The sequence below is a fragment of the Crinia signifera genome, chromosome 1 (genome assembly GCF_055691185.1).
Source record: "Crinia signifera chromosome 1, ASM5569118v1, whole genome shotgun sequence".
In the NCBI taxonomy this organism is placed as follows: domain Eukaryota; kingdom Metazoa; phylum Chordata; class Amphibia; order Anura; family Myobatrachidae; genus Crinia; species Crinia signifera.
The window spans coordinates 383986958-384008636 of NC_139217.1; the positions used below are offsets into that span (position 1 = coordinate 383986958).

At 44.0% G+C, this 21679-nt stretch overlaps 1 protein-coding gene across 6 annotated transcripts in view; it reads left to right on the plus strand.

Moving 5' to 3' along the window:
• Positions 1–21679, plus strand: part of OSBP2 (oxysterol binding protein 2) — a 226680-nt gene that overhangs the window by 191166 nt on the left and 13835 nt on the right. For all 6 annotated transcript variants that reach the window (XM_083151498.1, XM_083151502.1, XM_083151503.1 and 3 more), the window contains one exon: positions 11944–12189. In XM_083151498.1, coding sequence (XP_083007624.1) covers positions 11944–12189 — 246 coding nt within the window. The remainder of the gene's footprint in view (positions 1–11943; positions 12190–21679) is intronic.

Sequence of the window (21679 nt, forward strand, 5' to 3'; positions counted from 1 at the left end):
TGCGGGCTCCAGGGGTGGGGGTAGGCTCACTCACCTGCTTCCTCCTGCTCTCCTCGGTGTCGGGACCCTTCCTCCTGCTGCTGCTGCTGCTCCTCCAGGCAGCTCATTACCGCCCCCCAGTGGCCGGCGCCCTAGGCAAATGCCTAGAGCTGCCTAGTGGTGGCGCCGGCCTTGTGAATAGGGAAAGCATAGGTTAATCACTCGTGTACCCGTGTTAAATAGGGAGTAGAAGGTCGCAAGTAAAAATACATTGTTATTTTACTCATTTCTACTAATATCCCAACAGTAACATAATTCCCATGTGAAAAATAAATAAATATTGAAGCACTTTATTTTTATGCTATTGTCATCTAGAGATAGTGGAAGGATGATGACATAACAACTTACGCTGACCCTTGATGCTGGGTATTGGGAAGCCATTATGTTCACCTTGGCAAACCTTTTAAGCAGCGGAAGCCCATAGACACCTGTTCCTACCTGGGTAGGGCTTTTCTGAGTTGACCATTGGAGTCATAAGTGTCTTAAGTAGCCAGTTAATTTTAATTTATTGCATTAACCTAGAGTTTGTAGCATCCAGAAAACCGTGACACAGGCATGAGGTAGGTGCTATGTAGATTTTTGCACAGTTGGTTGATAATTTTTTGCATTGCACACTGCGTGTATATTCATTGCAATACAACACTTTCATGGTGATGATCCCGAATCCGATGCATAAACACTGTATTACCACTGTACATCCCTGATCCTTTTGCCAGCGTCCTGTGCTAAGGAGAAGCCTAGCAAGTTGCAAACCCCGCATTGTGACCTTTTTAGAGAAAAGCCTTCTTGTAAATCACTGTCAAGGAACTCACAGATGGAAGACTAAAAAAAGATTCTGTGTGCTGGTCTATTTTAGGGGATTTATCTGGATACTAAGGCTTGGTCATGACTGTACTTTATGTATCTATATTTTTTTTTTAACCCATCCACATATTTGTTAATGCCGAAGTGAGCATCAGCTGTTATTTATGGGTTTGTGGAAATATGTTTCTGTTGCTAAATCTCCGCATCATAAGCTTTTTCTCATTATTTACCTGTAGCCACATAAGTTCTAACATGCTTGAATGGATTAGTTTATTGCACAGCTGATACCAGGTAAAAGCGAGAGGGGATTGCTTTAGGATCATCAGTGTATGTGACCAGGCTGCTGATAGGACAGTTGGTGCCTGACATGTCTCAGGAAATGAAGGATGCTCACTGCATCTCTCTCATCCCTTGAGGATAGCTATGTGTCAAAGCACAGAATGGCAAGATGATGTGGAAGACAGGAAAATCAAAGGCGGTTCATTGAGTGAGATGCACATCTGGATAGTTTTGACCAGGATTGTGAGATTATAGCAGAAATCCAGTATATGGAATTGGTCATGTAGTAATCTATCTCTGTAATGACAGTATATGACCGTATGCTCAGATGAGAACAATCTAAGACTCTGCCCTTGCTATATATTTATAAGATAAAGATTAAGGCCAGTATTCAATGCCTCAGATTCGCCGTTTTTTTTCAGTGAATCTGGCAATTCGCTGGGTTAACGGGTTAAAGTGAAATGTCGGCATAAAAAGAAATCCATACAAATGTGATTGGTATCAAAATAATATTCATGAGTGTCAGTGCAGCCATCAGGGGGTTTGTGTGGGGGGTGGGGGGGTTGCGGGGACTCCAGCCCCGTGCCAGACAGAAAGAGCCACTGCTGCATATATCGGAAGTCTCACCAGGCATGTCCGGGGTACAAAAAAGGAGAATAGGGGCCCTGCGTATTTTGTCAGTCCCGGGCTCCACAATTTCTAATGGCAGTCCTGATAAAAGTCATGGTATTGGAAGCTATTTTAATTTAGGCAGTGATAGACTGAACAAGGTTACATTGCGCTAAGAGCAAAGTGGAAGTAAGGCTTGGTGGCTGCTGTATATGGGTGGAATTTTACAGAATAAAACTCCACCATTTAAAACCCCACAGTGTAAAAGTGTCCTTGGTTGGTGTGGTGGGGCTGCTGACCCAGCTTTAGCTGGCACTATCTGGAATTATGCAGGAAGAATACAAAACCTTTCTTCCATAATAAAATCGCCGAATGATCACATACACCCACCAACCATAACAATAAATCTACTGACAGGGGAAGTGAGTGACATTTATTATCTTGTTAGAGTGGCACCTGTCAGGGGATGAGATGGGTTTGGTTCATTAAATCGACAGTGAATAGATTGGCCGTGCCTTGGTTGACCCCACAAAGTGGACATGGCAACAAGATCAACACAAGGAAAAGGTCGACACCTGAGTGGACACACATAATATTAGGCGGCTACAAGGCCACAAGTGAACACGGTTATTACAGTAGTGTATGCAGGTAGATGGGTGTATTGTTATCTGTGTAAACAGAATACCTGCTGAGATAAAGGACAATTAATTTCCAGCAATGTTTATATTGAAGTTAAAATTGGAACCCTATTCTGTTACCATACATTTGCATTGCATTAATGCTTTGTATGGTCATTTACTGTTAGTCTAAATTTGTATATTATACTCCGATATGTAGGATTGTATGTATACCCTTGCTAACTGGATGCTGGTGTGCTTCTGTAAATATCTTACACCAGCAGAACATTATAACACTAACATTGTTTTTATTCTGATCTCTGTATATACCACTTTTATTAATAGGAAAGGAAGGCACTATCCCAATACACCAAAGACAATGATGGAGAAACTCTGCGATCTGATCATTGTTTCCATCTATAGCACAGACAGCCCATAGGGAGACAGTAAGAGAAAGGCAACAGAAAAGGGATTGGCAATCCCAGGGGATCCGATATGATTTCCCGGCGGTCGGGATCCCGGCGGTCGGAATCCCGACACTGGAATCCCGACCGCCGAAATCCCGACAAGGGGGGGACATGGATCGCTCCCCCTTGCGGGCTCGCAGCGGGCCCGGTGCCTCGCTACGCTCGGCACGCTATTTTATTCTCCCTCTATGGGTGTCGTGGACACCCACGGAGGTAGAAAGTTTTGGGATTTCGGCGGTCGGGATTCCAGTGTCGGGATTCCGACCGCCGGGATCCCGACCGCCGGGAAATTAACCGCATCCCATCCCAGGTGGTGACTGGGAGATTGATAGTAGTGCACAGAAACATGGCCCATTTAGTGGGTGTACTATGGGAGTATTGTAGGTGCAAAGAGGATGAGCTCACAGACACTCCACCACTCACACATAATACTGTACTCAACAACGAGACTGGTGCAAGTTGCAGCGGCGCAGCGCTGGCATATAAGGACAATCAGTATTAACACAGGCACTAATTTTCATTGGGCGAGGACCTCCCCCATACCAGTGGTTCCCAAACTGTGTGTACAGGCACCCTGGGGAGCTGCAAGACTCTTCCAGGGGTGCATTGGGTTGGTGGTCCAGGACCAATTGTAATTATTTAGGGATAAAATGATGGGAAAAACAAGTGCTAGTGGCTGCCAATCATAAAACATGTGGATAATCAGAAGCATAAATGTATACCAGCACATAACTAAACCTAAGGATGACCGAAAAGGCACCATTTACCTTATTTAATATTGTATTTCAATATATGTGATTCAATAATGTTTGGGAACCATTGGCCTATTCAGTTTGCTTAAACTATTTTTCTGGGAGTGCCGCAAACCCAGTGCTATAGTGATTGCAAGGAGATTAGCCTATATGTTGGATTATATACATTTGTGGTTCAAAGTTCGGTGTTTTGTGTGGTTTTAAACCTTTCTCATCTCAAAAAGTATTTTACTCCGCAATATCCGTGCTCTTCCCAGGATATTTTGCAACACTGGTGGCGTTAACAGGTAGCCAGGTGGGGATATGAAATATTTCCAGATACTGAAAAATGTTAAATTCCTTCTATTGATTTGATCAATTTTAAACTAAATATTTTTAAACCACAGGTGAAAATATTCCCCCCCCCCCCCCCCCTACAACCCCCAAGTTAGCTGGTCACATATATAATTGTGGCCAGCGATGCATGCCGAGACGCGCTATGCTTCAAAAAGATAGAGCCAGTGGCGTAAGTTTGTCCCAGCTGCCCGGAGGCAATACATGTATATTGGTTGCCCCCCCCCCCCCCCCCACACACACACACACATGCACAACCTTATACAATCTATATGTGTGTCCATTCTGAAATGTATATTTATATCTCTATATACTGTATATCTAAATATAGAGATAGAGAGAGGTAGAGAGGACACATACATTTCAGAACTCAATCACAGAAGCAATATTGATGGCTTTCAATTAACTGATTTAAACTTGCAGTTTAGGAAAGGTGCCCCCTTGGGAGCAGGAGCCCGGCGGCAGATGACTCCATTGCCTCCCAGAGTTCTGCCTCTGGATAGAGCTGTGATCTCTGTTACTCTTCCTGACACAGCCATATAAGTGCAGTGTGTCTCTGATTTTGCCCATCAGACCCCAGGAGCAGTATAGTGCCCAGTGGTATAAAATAAACGGTACTTATATGCAGGGGCGGATCCAGGATAAAATGACAGGGGGGGCACCATGATAAAAAAGGGTTTGGGTGCAACACGGATTGGGAAAAAATTCACATAATGCCACACGGATTGAGCCAAAAATCCCATAATGCCACATGGATTGAGCCAGAATTCACAATACACTTCATAAACAGGGACATTGTCCACCAAAGGCTCGCATTAAACATTTACACCATAATGTCCATTACACGTTAAGTTACACGCCATTATGTGTTATGCCAAACACCATAATGCCTATTAAAAATTATGCTACATAAGTGCTGCTTCTCTACATGCTCATTGCCAAGGGTTCCATGCTCATTGCCAGAGGCTCCATGCTCATTGCCATGTGGGATTACATGCTCATTGCCAAGGGGGAATACATGCTCGTGGTAAATGGGGGACAGCAGAAGTGATAGCCACTGATAGTGGCAGAGCCTGGCTGTATTCAGAGCACTGCAGGTACCGGCTATTTGAAATAATACCACTTTCACACCAGAAAATGCATTCCCAGGTTGGCCCCTTTTACACCAGCCTAGTCCCTGCATTTTCTGGTGTGAGGGGGAGAGAAAACCACCCCTCCCCCCTTTAACCAGTTATCTCATTTAGGGGCAGATGTATGAAGGGTCGTTATGGGGGAGAAGGGGTATCAGCGCACGTTATGTGCACTGATACCGCTTCTCCCCCATGTATGAAGGAGGTGACATGCGGTAAAGGACAGGGGCGCTATGCGCCCCTGTCCATATCGGCGCTGCTATCAAAATGATAGCAGGCCGAATGTATGAACGGTCAGCATCGCTGACCGTTCCGCACGAAGCCTGCTTTGGCTTCGCCAGCATCAGGCTGGCGAAGCCCTATCTAAACAGCAGGGACAGCGCTGTCCCTGCTGTTAGGTCTGGGCTGCGCTGGGGATCTCGCGTGAACAGCGAGATCCCGCGCATGCCCAGTGCGGCCGGCAGGGGGACAGGAGATAGCGCATCAGCATTAACTGATGCGCTATCTCCAGAAAGGGACATCGCCGAAGGGGGGAGTTAACCCTCCCCCGCTTCGGCAGACAAGATGTTAATACATCTTGTCGATGTCCCTTCCTGCTTCGCCTCGCTATTGAGGCGAAGCAGGAAGTATCATAGCGGCGCGATAAGCGCTGCTATGATACATCTGCCCCTTAACCGGCTATATCTTCGGAACCAACTGACCCATTTACATGAGACAAGTATTATATTGAAGAACTTTTGAGTGGGCTTTGAATGATTTTGGTCCAGTGAAACTGGAACGTTTGGTTCCAGAGTAATCTGCCCTCAAAGAACATGAACAGCCATGAAATTACATTTCAAAAATAAAAAAATTGGTTTACACGCAATATCTCTGGAACCGATTGACCGATTTGGACCAGCCTGGTATCATATTGAAGGCCCAGCGATTTGGAATTTAATGAAATCAACCACAAGGTCCCATATTATCCTATGGGGAAAAAACGTTACAGGTTTGCCAGGCAATATCTCCGGTTCCCGGGGGGCTAGAGACACGGGGCTGGGCTCGTTGGAAAGCCCTGGTCCTCAGCTACAAAATAAATGACAGGGGGGCACGTGCCCGGGTGCCCCCCCTCCTGAATCCGCCACTGCTTATATGTTAGTTGGGCGCCCACTAAGCTATTTAGTTTTCCACAGGGCTCGCTACGCTCGGCATGCTTCGGGCTTGGTGGCTCGCACTATTCGGGCTCGGTGGCTCGCACGCTTCGGGCTCGGTGGCTCACACTATATAAAATCAACTCCATGCCGACATGGATAGTGGGGGTATGAGCGTACTAACTATAGTGGGCGCCCAACTAACATATAAGTACCAAATAAACTGCCAGGTAAAGCCTCCTGGGGAGAACACTAGACATGGTGCCTTGGCATCAAAATAATTAGTTTACCTGTGCGGTTGCTACTGTTAAATTTGTGTAATCTTAATGCCCATTACTAGTGAAGGTTCGTTTGGCGTAGCTACCATAAGTGCAGATAGTGCAGCTGTTACGAGACCCAGAGCAGAGAGGGCCCACCTTTCCTGTTACAGTTACATGTGTTGTATACATTTTTCACTAATAGGTGGTACCTACAAACATTTGCCTTGTGGCCTAAAATCTATCTAGTTACACAACTGTACCTGCTCATTGTAATGTGGTATACAAATAACTGAAGGGGAATATAACGTTACATCATTTATACTGGGCCACTAAAATGTGGCACAATGCACATCATTCAGGTCCAGTTGTAACAGCTTCCAATGGCACAAATTACCAAATTTCTGTACCTTGTGCATGTGCAGAACCCATTCTACACATGCGCAAGTTGGTCCTGCGGCATAGGACACAGGTTGGCATTCGAATGTCATTGATTCAGTCTAATGCCATTTTGGGGAAAGGGAGGGGGTGGAGATGGTCTCCATTTGTGAAAACTGAGGTGTGTTGCCGCTGACTAGGGGATGCGAAGAGGACAGGGATCTTCATTGTAGTCTTGAAGCTGTGTCCCAGGATTCAGCTCGGATCACTGCTGCAGCAGGATGTCTCTGCTTGCAATAGACGCCTCCTACATTATCTTACAACGCTATCCCTGCTACTTCCAGGGTGCATTGTGTTATTATAGTTATTTTTTTGGGAGACAAAATAAAAATCATAGGACATTGTACTGTAGTGTAATATATTGCTTGAAAAAAAAAATTCTGCAATTGTTGCTTTTTAATTAAATAATGCATGAATGAACTTATTTGTCAGATTTTATTTGCGATTAGACTAGCAGTATTATAGAAGATTAAATTAGATTGGGCTAGTGATCACCCTTGAGATTAAACAAACTCTCCTCTGAACTACAACCTCACAGTGGGCCTTATTTTGGTTCATTCTTTCTGACAAAATCCTTCTTAGATGGACAAAACCATGTGCACTGCAGGAGGGGCAAATGTAACATGTGCAGAGAGAATTAGATTTGGGTGAGTAATTTTGTTTCTGTGCAGGGAAAATACTGACTGCTTTATTCTTACACTGCAATATAGATCTCACTTTGAAGTAAAACCCCACCCAAATCTAATTCTCTCTGCACAAGTAACACCTGCCCCACCTGCAGTGCACATGGTTTTGCCCATCTAAGAAGGATTTTGTCAGAAAGAATGAACCAAAATAAGGCCCAGTGTCTGAGACACTAGTAACTGGGAGCCTGCAAAATGGCGCTGCCTATTAGAGCAAAAAAAAACAATGCTGTAATAAAAATTGGTCTTCAATGTATTGCTTTAAATAAAAAATTGTAAAAATGTATTTCATCACATCTTCATATAAACCACAACATACAAATTACAGTTAATAAAGCACAGAAACGTGTGAGGGATTATCAGCGCACTGGCTTACCATGCATCATTGTCCCTCAAAAGTCCACTCATTTAAAAGAACAGCATTATTGGCACATAAAATGGAAACTACTTCCTGGAAGACTCTATTGCTCCAAAATTATACAAATCACTCAAACATAGTGCTTACCAAAAACTGATCACGGTTGGTCAAATCTCTCCTGTTATCACAGACCAGCCTTGTAGTGGTAGGAGATCCCAACTCTCCAGTGGCCTCTGTGTGAGCTCCAAAACGAGTTTGTAGAGAGAGAGTGAAGTTTTGTGTATTCACCTAAGAACCTTAGTCAATGATTACAGTTCATGACCAGACAGACAGACAGACTGTGTCTATCCTATCTATGCACTGCACATCCTAAAGCATATTCTATGTGCCTTGTTTTGTAAGCAATACATTTACTTCCTTTTCTATGTTTCTATGCCTTTGACACTGTTGACCACTCTCTTCTCATACAAACACTAAAGTCCCTAGTCACAGTACATCCCTTTCTTATTTCTCTTCCTACCTATCTAATTGCTCTTTCAGTGTTCGCTTCTCTGATTCTACCTCCGCTTCACCACCTCTGTCAGTTGGAGTACCACAAGGCTCAGTCTTAGGTTGTCTGCTTTTCTCAATTGTAACCTCCTTTCTTTGCAAACAAATCAACTCTTTCGGTTTTCAGTATCTGTATGTTGATCATAATCAAATCTATCTATTTATCCTCCTCTGAATTGTCACCATCAGTATTGATGCCTTTCTGACATTTCATCTTGGATGTCATCTCGCCACCTCAAACTCAACATTTCCAAAACAGAATTAATTTATTCCCACCAGCCAAGGACAGTTGCCAACCTGAATCTTTATCACTGTTGAGAACAAAACAATCAATCCTACTACACAAGCTCGCTGCCTAAGTGTCATCCTCAACTTTGAACTGTCCTTTTTTCCTCGCATTTAGGCTCTAAATCATGTTACATGCATCTAAAAACATATCCAAAATTCTTACACAAGACACTGCAAAAATTCAAATATATGCACTCGTTATATCACACATTGATTATTGCAATAACCTCCTTACTGGTGTTCCTAAGAGACTCTCACCACTACGATTTATTTTGAATGCAGGCTGAGATTCCTGGCTAGACTTTCCATGTCTGCTGATCCGCTGTCAGTCCCTCCATTGGTTGCCTGTATTCTACCATATTCAATATAAAATACTTCTCCTCGCATACAAAGTCATTAACCTGACTATACCAACATACATCTCTAAGCTTATCTCAAAATATATCCCGCCCGACCTCTCCACTCTGCACAAGATCTGCGTCTCTCATTCACACTCATTACTAGATCCCATTCACAATTACAGGACTTTCATGGGCAGCACCCACCCTATGGAATGCCGTTTCTCGAATACTAAGACTCTCCTCTAGCCTCCAAACTTTTAAACATTCCATGAAACTCATCTCTTCAGGCAAGCTTATCATATTCCGGAACCCCCATATCACCTCCAGTAGCATTCCTATCTAACTGCATCCCACCATGGCTTTCTTTAATCTGGTGTGACTGCCATCCTATGGAATTCTATCCTTCTGTATCCTCCTATTATCCCTATATCCCTATAGGCTTGCGAGCAGGGCCCTCCTACCTCTATATCTGTTGTTTTATCACTGTTGTTTCCAATTGTAAACGCATTGGAATAAATAAATATATAATATGTTAGTTAACCTGATACTAGTCCTGTCTGTTGAAGAAGATGTAGGGATAGATTTACTATGCTTTGGTTTTCAAAGGCATATATGATTGACAGCTTTGTCAGATTTAAAGTGCCAACACAAATGCTAAATCAATCTCTCTCTCTCTCTCTCTCTCTCTCTCTCTCTCTCTCTCTCTCTCTCTCTATCTCTATCTCTATCTCTCTCTATATGTATATATATATATATAATATGGGTAATTTGACCGGCACTCCACTTTAAAAAGGAAACAAAAGGATCTGGGTGCCCTCCTGGGACGGCAGAGTGGCTGAGACCAAAAATATCAAACAACTGGTGGCACTCCCCGGATTTCACAAAACACTCTCAGTCTCAGAGAGTGTTTTGTCAAATCCAGGGAGTGCCGCTAGTTAATCTCTCTCTCTCTCTCTCTCTCTCTCTCTCTCTCTCTCTCTCTCTCTCTTTATATATATATATATATATATATATATATATATATATATATATATATATATATATATATATATATATATATATATATATATATATATACACAATCTAATCCAGAGTGTAGTGTTTTATTTAAGGGGAAATTTATCTAGAGATGAATTTTGTTTGGTCTTAAGCTGGAATCATGCATACAGTCATTGTGATTAGACCCTATGTCTAATCACAATGACTGTATGCATGATTCCAGCTTAAGACCAAACAAAATTCATCTCTAGATAAATTCATCTCTAGAATCTATATACGTATGCCAATGCCATGGTTCTATTGTGTATTTATTCTCATTGTAGCCAATTGTGTATTTTATATAATTGTGGTGTATTGTGTATTTTACACCAATTTGGTTTTCTGGGCTTGCTGAGGTAAATCAAATTTCAGAGATATCATGAGAGACAACTGATTTTTTATTTATTTTTTATTTTGTAGTCTTTATCCCTGTAATTGCTAATATAAACTTTACTGGGATATGTAACATGTACTCTATGTAATCCTATTCAGGGTTTATGTAGGGTATGTGCAAGGTATGTTTCAACCAATGTTGTAAGTGATTCTTAATAATTAATAGCAGGGAAGTAACTATAAAATGGTGGGCCACATAGCAAAATCTTGAAGGGCTTCCCCCTGGTCCCAGTAGTCACTACATTGCCCCTAAGGGGCAGGAGAGAGGGGAGTGAGAGAGAAAGAGGGTGTCAGGGGGTTAAAGAGAGAGGACTAAGTTAGAGAAAGGGAGAGCAAGAATAAGAGAGTTTTCATGTAGACAGATCGGAGGGGGCCTAGACAGACCACCGTACAAATAGAGCACCAAATGGGGGTATAGCTGGTCAGACAGATGGGAGTGGGCATGGATGGATGGACGGACAGACAGAGCACCATATGGGGTCATGAACGAACAGACGGATAGACAGGAGGGACATAGACGGCCGGATGGGGGAGACATAGATGTACAGACACGGTTGGACCCTCTAACTATACAAGGTGCAGGCGATGCAGTTGTTATAGGGTTTGTAGTGCCGCCAAAGGCAATCCCTGTGCACCTTCTAAAATTACTAATTATGCTGCCACACTGGGAGGAGGGAGGCTGGAGGCAAAGCTGCTTATTCTAGTATCCAGCAGTATGGCAGGTGCAGGAGCGATTGCCTTTGCGGCACCTCAAGCCGCCGGGCCCCATACCAGCTGCATGCCCAACACCCTCTATAGTTGCGCCACTGATGGATAGGTACTATCCTGCCTATCAGTTTGTCATGGCTATATTTATTTGCTTACATGAACTATATCAAGTAAGTAATAACACATAAAAAGAGAAATAAGAAATAAGTTAATACTTCTATCTAAATGGCAAAAATATGGTCCATACAAATTGCTGTCACTAACCCCTCATACCCACTGGCATGTTTTTTTTTTTAATATAAGGCATATATTTACTTGCAGATTTTCTAGTACTTTCTGGAGTTTTATTGTAGGTTTCCCAATGCATTAATCAATATTAAATATAGAAAATAATACACAATGCATTCTGAGTGTTCTAGAAGTTGGTAGTCCTAAAGTGACAATAGGCTGCACTTTGAATCTTTTTCCTCCAACAATGCAAATTTCCATGTGGACCCATAATCTTCCCAATCTAAGTACAGAGCGTGAGAATGCATTAATGTGCGCTGTAGCTGGATAAATAGGCACATAATGAAATATAACACAGGGGAATGCTTTCTTGTTACAGGTATTGTTCTGCCCTTTTGTTTTCTTTCATACAGTAAGAAGAATACATCCAACTATATGGTTTTATTTGAAAACATTTGTCATATGTTTTGCACAATACAGTATTTGTTTCTTTGCATTATAGGTCAATTTCAACGAGCCACTCTCCATGCTACAGAGGCTTACTGAAGACTTGGAGTACCATGAGCTGCTGGACAAGGCCGCAAAATGCGAGAATCCTATAGAACAGATGTGCTTTGTCGCCGCTTTCTCTGTGTCTTCCTATTCCACCACAGTCTATCGAACCGCAAAACCATTCAATCCGTTATTAGGAGAAACATATGAACTTGACCGGTTAGAGGATTTAGGATTCCGTTCAATTTGTGAGCAGGTGAGGAGAACCAGAGCTGCATTTATGTTATATAGAGCATGCAAAACCAGGCTTAGGCCCTTCCATACCTCACATGCCTTTGTGGGGTTGTGATACCTGCATGTAATACAGGCAGAAGAGTCACAACACTGGGCCGATTTGTCTGAAGGACACGTTGGACCAAATTGCCCTTGAGAGCCCTCCAGGAGGCTCACATGCGATTTGGCACTTGATGTGCCATTTTTACATGTAATAAATCGCATGCGAATTTATTGTATGTAATCCTGAGGAGCTGCTGTGGGGGTGGGCAGTTGGGCCGGCCAGCTGGTGGTGGCGTGGGGGGCAGGCAGCTCGTAGTGGTGGGCAGCGGGGGGCGGCCAGTCATTTTAAAATATTCAGCAGCCGCATCCCACCTGCCGCCCGGCAAAATGCTGCTACAAGCTCCCAGCCGCCACTGCACTCCCAGCCGCTCGGACGGACCCCACTGCCCGCCACTATAAGCTGCCCACCCCCCGCCACTACCAGCTGCCCACCCCATGGACCACACTGCCCGCCCCCCCGCTGCATGGACCCCGCTGCTGGCTGCACAAAGGTGTGTGCCAGTGGTGCTTCACCGCTGGCACACACCTAGGGTCAGACCTTTCACATCGCTAGTGCTAAAAAGCACCCGTGATGTGCCACTGATGGGTCTGATTGCGAGACATCTGATGTCCCGCCGGTTTGACCACAGCCTTCCCGTGCGCATCGGACCTGACAGCATTTCACACACAGCCAATTTGGTCCGATTTCACGGCACAATCAGGCGGACTCGTCCGATATCGTCTCAGTGTATGGGGGGCTTAAGGAGGTCCAGATGAGCTTTAATGGTGAATGGTAGTAATGCCAGCTAACAGCTGTGTGCTTAATGAATCAAACTAAAAATATACAAATGCTGACCAACTCTAGGCACATACATGATGTAAATGCACTCAATGGGGTTTAATTACAAAGCAAACCGGCCTTTCTGATTGTGGCTATACTCAAAATATAAAGGGCAATGATTATGCTAGCAAAACTCAGCTAGAACAATCATTGCCGTTTACATGATTGAACATAATCACGATCAGGAGCAGTGGGATTTACAACCAGACTGTGCACAAGTAAACTTTAGTGGCGGTACATGAAGTGTCTGGGATGTTACCTAGAAAGTAACAGCCAATAAAAATATTAATTTAAATAAAGACTTACTGAGTGTTACATGGCTGCCTGGTGGTTAACAACTGCTTACTGTTAGTTGAGCACATTCATGAGCTGCCTTGCCCGAAAATAAGGAAAACATACATAAATAAAAATGTATTTAATCTATAGCTTACATCATACATAACATTGCTATGTTTTATTTTACCATTTGCAAACATTTAATTTATTTTAAAAATTACATTTAAACAATACAACCCTTTTTTATGCTTTTTTTTCTGTTAATCTAGTACCACCGCAATATTTCTTAGGGTTTCTCTGGCTGTGGTAGCACTTTCATGTATAGGGAAGTGTGTCATCAAGCCCTATCTCCAACATAAATTCCTAGTTTCTCTAGTAATGTTTTAGTTTTTCAGAAATAGACCTCTAGGAAATCAAGTCTGAAATTGAATATGATGAGAGATTCAGAAAGTGAGAGATTTGGTAAGAAATCTCCAGGTTTTTTTAAAGCGGCAATCATTTACATGTCAAGATCAAACTGGTTTTGCAGTGTAAATGATTGCTGCTTTAAAAAAAACTGGAGATTTCTTACCAAATCTCTCATCCTATTAATTTTCACCCCACATATTTAGTTTAGCAATAAATAATAACTAGTATCCAGGGTAATGTATTATATTCTGCATACCCGCATCATTATCCATACAAGTGGTTAGTTGAGATATGACATCTATATGTGATATATATTTATAAACAATACTGTTTACAATATCTTGTGGGTTTTTTTTTATGTGAATAATTAATACCACTTTCACACGCCTAAACCGGTATTTTGAAACGGTATTTAAAAACGGGTCTGAGCCTTCACATTGCAGTAGATTACCGTTTTAAATACTGTTTGAATACCATTCACATCAGTCAACCCGTTTAATCCCCTGAACACGTTTCAAGGCAGAATGCAGGGGACAGCCTATCACAGGTCTGTAGTCTTTTGATTTTACTAAATACCATTTCAGAGCCCTTCTCACTGCATAAAAAACGACTCTGAAACGTGTAGGACTCTGCTTTTTAAAGTAAATGAACTCTGGTGCTTTCCCACTGCAGCCTTGAACGTTTTAAAATGGAAAAATACATCGTTTAACAAGTGCGGTGTGAAAGGGGTATTAAATATTTGTATTTGACTGCACTCTCTATTTTAGTTATTGCTAAACTAAATACTTGGTCCTTTTGGGAAATCCAGATAATCCTCTGGGAGATACAGAATTATCAAACGGATTTAAATGTTGCTATATCTATTGTGCCCAATAATAGTGTTTTATTTTACTATAGGAAACCAGCTAAACTCAATGCAACTTGCAATGTAATGGTTCATCCACAATACCCATTTATATAATCTGTCTAACCTAGATCACCCAATGACCATGTGTGCTGGGCAGACCGTGGTATATTATTATTGCCCTTGGTGCTTTCACCTTAAGGTTGTGGTGTTTCAGAAGTGACCACGCTTCTATTTCGTGCAAGATACATGACATGGGGCTGGCTTGGGTGTAGTTTGGCCATTCTGTTTGCATTGTTTTTATTTTCTGATAAATATTGTCTTTTCATAATTGAAAGCTGTAACTAACTGATTGACATTACTTGTTTGACCCCACATAATCATCTCACAAACAGCAAAGATTTGGCAAGTGGGAAATTGCATGGTGGTGTCCAGGATTGCACCAGGTACAGGGATGTTTATAAGATCTTGCTGCCTCTGGACATGGGAAACAAGTGTCCTGGGCTCTATTCACAACAGTGACAATTGCACGGGATGCAGTTAATTTACCTACAATCAAAATCCCGACGGTTAAAATACCGACAACCATTGACCGACAGTCAAAATACCGATGGGGACACTACGCTGACTACGCAGGGCTGCGCGGTGACACTACGCTGGCAACGTAGCGTAGCGTGGCGCCGTGAAACTACACAAGTACCGACGGTTTTTCTGCCGGTTTTCTTTAAACAGTTTGGGCCTTAAGTTTATAGTGTAACAAAATATTTCACTGTTCATTTATGTCTGCAAAATGTTTCCTGATACAGTGTGGGTCTGTAGATCATTTGGCACATTTAACGTATGCTAGTTTATCTACAACATCCCGATCAATACAAGCTGATAAGCGCTGACACCGCACGGTATGTTACTTATCCATCCTCAGCTAAGATGAGCCTCAGATAAGTCTAATTACCGTAAGCTTTCATTAAGCTTGCAGACAGGACTTCTCGCACATATCTAAATCAATATTGAACGATTTAGGAATCTTATCAGCCAAGACACTCATTTTTTCCAGTAAGATTACTGAGTGAAAATCCGTATCTTTTTAAACCAATTTAATTCTACAATCTAATAACACATAGGACCTTCATTCCTTCTGTCCACAATCTAATAACACACAGGACCTGCTTCCTTTATGTCTCTGCAGTGACATCTTAACCTATTGCATCTAATCTAGGCAGCGCTATATACTGTAGATGTGTTTGTGCTTCTAGGGAGTTACACAAAAGTGAGAAATATTTCACCTCTTAGCAAGGATGTTATTTAGACCAGGGTTATGAAATCTGTGACCTCCGCAGCTGTTATTGAACTGTAAGTCCCAGCATGCACTGTTCTGCAGTGGCTGTTAATTCACAAAAGTCAGCGGGAAATGCTGAACTCTGCTACATATTTCCTATTCTTTGCCTCAAATATAGATTTAAAAAGTTGCTGTCTTACATTCAGACTCCTAGAGCGTATTGATGTCTGTCCCAATATTGTGCATTTTCATGTTATCAACACCTCCTAGGTGGTTTCTATAAATCATTGCGGACATCGATATTTCTCAGTATGTTCCATGAACTGGTTTCCCAGAAGAATTATATTTAAACAGCAGTAAAGTCTTGTAGACAAATCACTTATTCCCCAGTGTTTGCGGAAACTCAAAATAGATTGTAAGCACCGAGAGAGCTACAGATATTGTTCTAATAAACAAAGATAGCTTGGCGTTGTATTTGTCACTGCTTTCCTATTTTTTGCTCTGTTTAAAATGTTGCACAATGCAGTTTCCTAAAATGAGATAATTGTATAAATGAGCGACCCAGAGACGCTTCCTTCCATTCAGATTACTGCAACGCATACACAGCTGATCACGGAATGGAGATTCACACTGCTGCAAATACAAAAACAAAACACTTTCCGCTAACGCTGAATAACCCTACTGCTGCATCTGAGGTTTCCAGTGTTATGAAATTATCATGCTCACAATAGTTTCTGTCTCTCAAATCTTTTAATACAACTTAACCCTGTTACAAGTGTGTCATTAGATGTGAAGTGTGTCCTTTTCAATCCATCTTAAATAATTATACAACACAAACACAAACTAATGTGTGACGTGTGCTATGTGGCACTTTGTACAGAGAATTGTCTGTTCTTTTAGTTCATGTTTTAACACACTGTACAATTTTTTTGACCAATTTCAGTCATTGTGGCCCTTCCGAACGATATTGGTCAAAATATCTTTCAGTGTGTATGCGACGAACAATGATGCGCATCCACGCCAGTTGTTCATCAAGGTTGCTCGTGAACTGTGCAGGCAGCTCAATTTGGATATCTATAAAAAAAAGCCTATAGACATGGCTTACATATCCCCAGTGGATATGCGCATTTCTCTACCAACAATTCGGGACAATGCCCCAAATGTCCCATTTCATCGGCCTCATATCTTCACTGTTTCTGGAAATGTGGTTTCATCAAACGTTATTGGAATAAACTCATTAACTACATCAATCGCTCCTTCCGCTTACAGGTCTCCCTGAAATATAGGGCCTGTCTACTGGTTAACTTCAATGAATGGGAACTGGGAACCAGGAAATCTATGCTTATACCTGTATTAACGATTATTATAACAGTAGCAAAAAAGATAATTTCTCTTTCAATGGTCCTGGTGACACAGCTCAACACTGGGATGTAGGAGGGTCCGAAGGAGCCAGGCACCTATCCTAAAGCTTTAGAGGGTAGGCTCCTCCCCTACTGCATCCCTGGACTCTTCAGTTCATGTTAGGTGCCCACTGGAGTGGGTGCTATTCTAAAGGGCTGCGGGAGCAGCCGAAGAAATAGAGTAGTTAGGGAATTTTTATTGTTTTATTAACTTTCACCCTAGCTAGGTAGGCACAGTGTGAGGATTCTCATAGTGAATCCTCACACTGCTAGCGCAGCAGGAGCTGACAGAATCGCGTCCTGTCAGCTCACTGTGCACAGGGGAGACGCTGTCTGGCCTCCCTGTGCAGCGCTTTTAGCCTCTTTTAAGAGGCTGCCTGGGCTCCGGAGCATCCTGAAACCGGCTCCACGTTTAGGTGGGGATCATGGGGGACAGGCGCTCCGTGATGGCGGCGGCCATTTTATGCGGAGCTTACACGCTGAGCTCCTGATTGAGAGGACAGCAGCGCTGTGACAGGCATGTTCCAAGTGGTCCCCATTCGAGGGGGAGACACTGGAACTAGGAAATCCTACCTAAGGAGCGGCTGGCTGGGGGTGGTTGGCGCCAAAAGGTCACGGACCCCGCAGCAGCAGGGACTTTTGGTCTCTTCCTTCACTCTGACTTTGGCGCCTTTCAGAACGCTTGCAGCGGAGCTGAGCTGGCTAATTGATCCTGGCAGAGTGTTTGGATTTCCTGGGCATCGCTTCCCCGCAGTTGAAACCAACAGACAGCTAAGTGACTGGGTGCATTGCCTCTGTATAAACGCTTGTACATTGTTTGCACTGTGTATACTGATAGTTATACATTTATCGCTTACATCATGTCTGAGCATCAGGCTGTGGTTTTGGGGGAGGGAGCCCTTAGTGCACTGAGCGCGTGCAATGTTTGCACACAAAAGTTTGTCCCTGAGCAGATGGCCAAGGGGGGCTTATGTATTACTTGCGCTGATGTGAGACCCATGGGCAGTGAACCCCATAGGGCTGAGCAGAGTGAACCTGCGTGGGCCAGTGCCCTAGGCAGGTCAGTAAACGCTTTGGTGCAGCTTCTAGACAGGCAGAGTGATGTGTTGGTAGAATCACAGAGACCTATGCCATCATCTCAGCAGTCTTCTGGCTCCTTGCCTCTTACCCAGGCAGATCCTGCGCTTATTCAGGTGATGCAGGATACTGCAAAGGGGATCAACAGGTTCAGTGAAATACTGGACAAAATGGATGATGTGGCAGGGACCCCTAAAAGGTCTTATGCTATGCCTACTGTGGTAGATGAGGAGGAGGGAGCGTATACTGACACCCCCTGGGATCAGGGTGATGATTTTGAAGAGACCTCTGCTGCTGGTATAGAGGATCTTATTGTAGCTGTGAAACAGGCTTTAAAACTGTCTGTGGAGGATAAGACTCCTGTTAAAGGTGTTTTCAAGCGACAGCGGAAGGAGGCTGTTACTTTTCCTTCAGATGAGGGGTTGCAGGAATTATTGAAAGGGGCTTGGAAAACCCCGGATAAGAGGCTACAGATGCCTAAGAGATTCCTTAGTCTGTACCCCATGCCAGAGTCTCATGCTGAACTCTGGGAAAAGGTGCCTGTTGTGGATGCTTCAGTGGCACGTTTATCCAAAGCTACGGTATTGCCTGTACAGGGCGGTGCAGCTTTTAAAGATTCTGTGGATAAAAAGCTGGAGGGAAACCTCAAGGCTATTTTTGAAGGGGTGGGGTTTACCCTACGCCCCCTTATTGCTTCAGCCTGGGTCTCTAAGGCCATGATAGAGTGGGCTGGTGAATTATGCACCATGCTGCAAGCTGACCCTGGTGCTTTGCTTATAGCAGAGAAGATTAAGGCTGCTGCAGAATATGCGGTGGAAGCAGAGGAGGAAGCTCTTAAAATGGCGACCAGAGTGTCCACAGTCTCTATTAATGCCAGGAGAGTGCTCTGGCTTAAGGCCTGGGAAGCGGACAATGAGTCCAAGAAGGCCCTAGAAATGTTAGCTTTCAAGGGAAAGTTGCTTTTTGGTTCTGAGCTAGAGGAAATTATAAAGCAAGCCACGGGCGGCAAGAGTACATTTCTGCCGGCCCCCTCAGCAAAGCAGACATCCAGATTCGCTGCTTTTAGGCCGTCCTTTCGGCCCTCCCCTAGAGGTGGTGCGTCCTTTCGAGGACAGTCTTTCAGGGGAAAGTTTCAGGCCTCTAGGGGCAAAACTCAAAGGTCCAAGTTTGGCTCCTTCCATAAGAAGCCTGCCTCCAAAGGAGAGGACAAACCCTCCGCATGACTGTCAGGGGATAGGCCCGACAGTGATAAAGGTGGGGGGGCGTCTCACACATTTCAGGGACGCATGGGCTTCTCTAGACCAGGATTCCTGGGTCTTAGAGATTATTACCCAGGGTTACAAAATCCCTTTCAGAGGGTTGCCTCCGAAGAGGTTCATCCCCACACCCGTGCCGAAACAGGCGCTCCTTCGCACAGCTCTTATGAGAGCGGCTCATTCCCTTTTGGAAAAAGGGGTGGTTATTCCGGTTCCCAGGGCAGAGTGGAAGAAAGGCTTTTACTCCACGCTGTTCCTGGTGCCCAAACCAGACGGGTCTTTCAGACCAATACTAAACTTCAAATCCTTAAATGTCCATCTATGGGTAGACCATTTCAAAATGGAGTCTTTAAGTTCAGTACTACTGAGTCTGGACCAGGGAGAATTTTTGGCGTCCATGGATGTCCAGGACGCATATCTGCACGTTCCCATTCACCCGGAACATCAGACCCTGTTGAGGTTTGCTATAGGAGACCTGCATTTACAATTCCGGGCGTTACCCTTTGGGCTAGCGACCGTGCCAAGGGTATTCACAAAGATAATGTCAGTGATGGCGGCGGTGCTGAGGCTCAGAGGAATCACAGTAATACCCTATTTGGACGATCTCCTGTTCAAAGCAGGGTCAGCAGCCATGCTTCAAAGTCACTTGGCAGAGGCCATCAGTTTTTTGCAGGCTCACGGCTGGATTTTAAATTTACAAAAATCTCAGTTGGTACCATCACAGAGGCTTCAATTCTTGGGAGTCATACTGGATACCCATCTCCATCGGGTTTTTCTCCCGGAGGTAAAGGCCAGGGATCTGGTCACTCTAGTGCAGGAGATTCTCAGAGCTCAGAGCTTGTCAGTATGGAGGTGCCTCAAGCTCCTGGGGAAAATGGTGGCGTCATTCGAGACGCTTCAATTTGCCAGGTTCCACTCTCGAGTGTTCCAATGGAACATTTTGTCAGCCTGGTCAGGAAACACTCTGACCATGAAGGCGGAGATGATAGTGCTGTCTTCGGACACTCGAGACTCCTTGAAATGGTGGACAGAAGTAGATTCCCTTCAGTGGGGTCGGTCATTACAGACCTGGGACTGGTTGGTAATAACTACCGACGCCAGTCTCAGGGGCTGGGGGGCAGTAGTCCTGGATCTCAGGCTGCAGGGCCTGTGGACGGCAGAGGAATCAGTGTTACCAATCAACATCTTGGAGCTGAGAGCTGTCTGGAAAGTGATTTCCTTGGCGGGAGACAGGTTACGGAACCTCCCTTTGAGGATTCAGACCAACAATGCCACAGCTGTGGCGTATCTGAATCACCAGGGAGGTACACGCAGCAGATGGGCCATGTGGGAGGTGTCCAGAATCTTCCTATGGGCTGAACAGAATGTTCCTGCTGTATCGGCTATATTCATTCCAGGAGTGGAGAATATAGAAGCAGACTTCCTGAGCAGGGAGGAGCTCAAGGAAGGAGAATGGAGCTTACACCCTCAGGTGTTTCACCAGATCACTTTGATGTGGGGAACTCCGGATGTGGACCTGATGGCATCCAGGTTCAACCATCAGGTGCCCAGGTTTTATGCCAGAATGAGAGATCCGCTAGCAGAGGCAGTGGATGCCATGACTACTCAGTGGCAGGGAGATCTTCTTTATGCATTCCCTCCAATTCCAATGTTAGCGAGACTTTGGAAGAGGATACAGGACCAGAAGGTTACGGTGATCCTTGTGGCCCCGGATTGGCCAAGGAGGTCCTGGTACTCGAGGCTTCAGAGGTTGTCTGTGGACTCATGGCGTCTACCTCTGAGACCAGATCTGAGGTCCTGGTACTCGAGGCTTCAGAGGTTGTCTGTGGACTCATGGCGTCTACCTCTGAGACCAGATCTGCTAAGACAAGGCCCATTCAATCACCTGGATTCCGATCGATTGATTTTGACGGCCTGGCTATTGAAGCCGCCATTTTGAAAAGGAAAGGGTTTTCTGACGCAGTAGTGCAGACTATGATAAAAGCCATGAAAGCTGTTTCGTCGGCAAATTATTATAGAGTCTGGAAGACTTACATTAGATGGTGTGAGAGGC